This window comes from Octodon degus, unplaced genomic scaffold (genome assembly GCF_000260255.1).
Source record: "Octodon degus isolate 3935 unplaced genomic scaffold, OctDeg1.0 scaffold00102, whole genome shotgun sequence".
NCBI lineage: Eukaryota > Metazoa > Chordata > Mammalia > Rodentia > Octodontidae > Octodon > Octodon degus.
Window position 1 is genome coordinate 4,231,760 of NW_004524678.1, and position 3,462 is coordinate 4,235,221.

General features: G+C 41.9%; 1 protein-coding gene across 1 annotated transcript in view; it reads left to right on the top strand.

Annotated features, from left to right (window-relative positions):
• Nin (ninein) overlaps positions 1-3,462 on the top strand; it is a 94,424-nt gene that overhangs the window by 80,831 nt on the left and 10,131 nt on the right. Inside the window, exons 23-24 of the mRNA XM_023723736.1 lie at positions 761-874; positions 1,752-1,898. Of these exons, the coding sequence (XP_023579504.1) occupies positions 761-874; positions 1,752-1,898 (261 nt within the window). The remainder of the gene's footprint in view (positions 1-760; positions 875-1,751; positions 1,899-3,462) is intronic.

A 3,462-nucleotide genomic window follows, 5' to 3' on the forward strand; every position in this document is an offset into this window, starting at 1 on the left:
TTTTTAAAAAAATTTAAATCTTTTATTTATTGATTTATTTTGTATAGGGTCTTGTGGTGCAGCTCAGACTCATAGCGATCCTCCTGTCTCAGCCTCTCCAGTGCTGGGATTACAGGCGTGCGCCACCATGCCTGGTTTTGGTGGCCAGCACAGCACACCCAGGGTGCCAGGGCTGGCGCAGCATGTGATACCGGGGGTTGAACCTGGGTCCTTGCACTTGCCAGACAGGCACCTAGACAGCAGTGCTATCTCCCCAGCCCCCATATGAGTATTTTCTACATAATGTAACTTTTATTAATCTAAGACCTATTTCATTGACACACACTTTTTTCTATTATATTTTTCCTAACAGATCTCAACCACTGCTTTTCCCCCACCTGCCTTTGAGCATTCTTTTTTTCTATTACAGTGCAGTCGTGAAATTTCTAATTTATCTTTGCTGCTTCCAACACTCAAAATATGAAGCAATGAGGGGGAAAATATATAAACCCATTCATAAAGAGACTTGCCCCAAATTAAGAGAGTCAGGAAAGCTACTTTATTTTACCATGCCCTGCTCTACCACATTAATACATGGTATTTGTTCTTGACATGTTAGTGGAGGCCTATAAATTAAGATTAGATACATTTGCAAAACTGCCCCCTCCGTGGGGAGATAGCTCAGTAGAATAAGTGCTTGCCTGACAAGCGCAAGGTCCTGAGTTCAATCCCCGGTACCAAAAAAACCTGCCCCCTCTTGTTTCTTTTCTTCCTGAAACAGTTGGCAAAGTCAAGGCATTTGGAGCACAGAATCACTGCCCTGAAGCAGGAACAGAAGTCTTGGGAGCACCAGAACGAGACCCTGAAGTCGCAGCTGGTGGACTCGCAGGAAAAGGTGTGGGGTGACCTGCTCACGTTTGGGCCCGCCCCATTTCCTCCATCTTCTGACAGATAGCTTAGTAAAAGCAGTGTTCAAGGGGAGAATGACTTCTACAGAACCTCCCAGTAATTCTGCAGGATCTAATGTGACACACATTTAGAGGATGGTAAAATAATAAACAATATTTCCCACCAAGTTTACTAAATTATGAGATTACTTATTATAAAACTTGAGTATAATGTACAAAGATTACTCTGAAGCAGGTTCATGCCCTGTTAAAGATCTTTCTTGTACAAATTCAGATGTTATGGAAATCTGTTTGAGATATGAATGTGAAGATTCTACGGATATGTATTATTTTCACTTAAGCCTTTTAAAAACCAACTCTCAAAAACAAAAAAAAACAAAAAAAAACCAATAACAATAAAAAAACAAGGCCCATTCTTGGGGCCGGGGAAATGGCTCAGTAGAATAAGCGCCTGCCTGGCAAGTACAAGGGCCTGAGTTCAATCCCTGGTTCCATCAAAAACAAAAAACAAATAAAAAACAATAAAAAACCAACTCTCAAGCTAAAACAGTTTCTACCAGATTCTACAAATGAGACCATTTTTTGTGGTTGGTATTTATTGGTTCTCTGAGCTACCCCTTGGCTCTACCAGGTAACTATCAGCAATGCCTTACTCCAGGGATAGCTTATCATTTTCCTAAATATCATTTAGCAGTCTACAAACATATATAACATCCTGGGTTTCCACTGGGCTACCGAAAAAAAGGGAACTGGGTGTAGTAAACACAACCAGAAAGGACCTCGGAGTTGCTTTCTCTTTGTTCATTCATTGCTGGACATGCTGCAGAGTTTGTGTAGCGGGGTAACGTTGTTCTTATCTTGCAGGTTCAGGATCTAGAAGCTTCGCTGCAGAACACCAACCTGCAGATGTCCCGAATTAAATCCGACCTTCGAGGGACTCAGCAGGAGAAGGAGGCTTTAAAACAAGAAGTACTAGCTTTACAGAACCAACTTCAGAACGCTAGTGACAAGGTGATTGCTTTTTTGTTTTATTGAGTTACAAGTTATTTACGATGAAGAGTATAATTTTTCATCTCTAATTTGGTCAATTTTATATGTATGTATCTGTAAGTGAATGAATATATATTGCGTATATGTCTGTGTCACCATCTCTTGAATTATTTCCGGTGTCTCTTCTTCCTCTTGATGGCCTCGAGCCCACTTTGTCCCCTGTGCCTCTGCAGGTTGGGGACACTTGTTCCTAGGCTTCATATCAGTTTAACTGTAGTTATGTCCTAATGGTCATTTGTGGTACTGAACAAGTGCAAAAGATGATGGCAGAGCTGACTTTCATAGTCATCAGACTAAAATAGTCTCAAGCTTCATTTAAATGATAAGAACCGTCACAAGACCTGAAAATTAAGCCAAGTAAAACACTGTGAGAAAATCAAGAAACACACACACTGCAGAAAAGTAAAGCTGCTGCTCCAAAGAAAAACTGGTGCTACAACAGCAGCCGTGAACTTTAGGAGCAAATTCATCGCGCCCTCATGGGTTGTTGCGCAGACAGTATCAGCAGCTCCGGGCAGAGCTGGGTAAGCGGGCGGGGGGCTGCATGTTACCCCGAGGACCTGCATCTCGACCTAAGATACCACAATGCTGCTTAATCTGTGTGCAGATAAACTAGGTGCAGTGTTCTGAGTGTCTTAGGGTAGATGTTAAGATTTTTGTCCTACAATAAAAGTAGGAACCAATGCCAATTCTTTTTCTCTCTCGGTTGTATTTTTAAAATAAGGCCATTATTTCTATTTTAAAATTTGTTTCTGGGCTGATATGTTTCTCAAAATGAGAGTGTACCTTTTTTGTTGTTCTCTTTCATGTCTGGCTTAAAAGGAAAGAGTTTTATCTAGTTGTGTTACCTGTTTTTGAAACATTAGTTTTAGGATAAAAATAAAGCATTCCTGGTAACAAAAAGCATATTCTTGAATCTAGGCCTCAATTATGTGGACGGTGTGTGCTTTGGATTCTAAAAAGGGCTATGATTGCCTGTGTGAACACAAAATAGAGCTCAGCCAGTGAGCCCGCAGGGTGGCAGTGAGCCCGCAGGGTGACCTTTGTGTCCTCTGGTGATCAGAGGATCTGATTTGCACTGCCTGAGTTCAAAGGCAGCTTCCTACGAACAGGGCAACTTTTAGGCCACCTGCCAAGCCCTTGTATCCTTTATAGAACTGGAATTCAATCATTTGCCAGGCGTTGTGGCACATTCTTGTAATCTGGGCACTCAAGAGGCTGAGGCAGGAGGATCACTGTAAGTTCGAGGCCAGTCTAGTGAGTTCAAGGCTAACATTTTTCTATTGAACTTACCTGGGCTGTTTTGTCAGGCCGTATCAAATCCAGTGCTTCCAAACCTTTTATTAAACATCAAAGTCCAAATGGATTGTCTGATGCATACCTGTGACTACCTACATATTTGATGATAAAAGTAAAGGTTTGGGCTGGTGAGATGGCTCAGTGGTCTAAAGCACCTACTTAGAACAAGCTAAGCCAAGCAAAGCACAGGGACCTCGGTTCAATCCCCCAGCACCACATGCCAGCC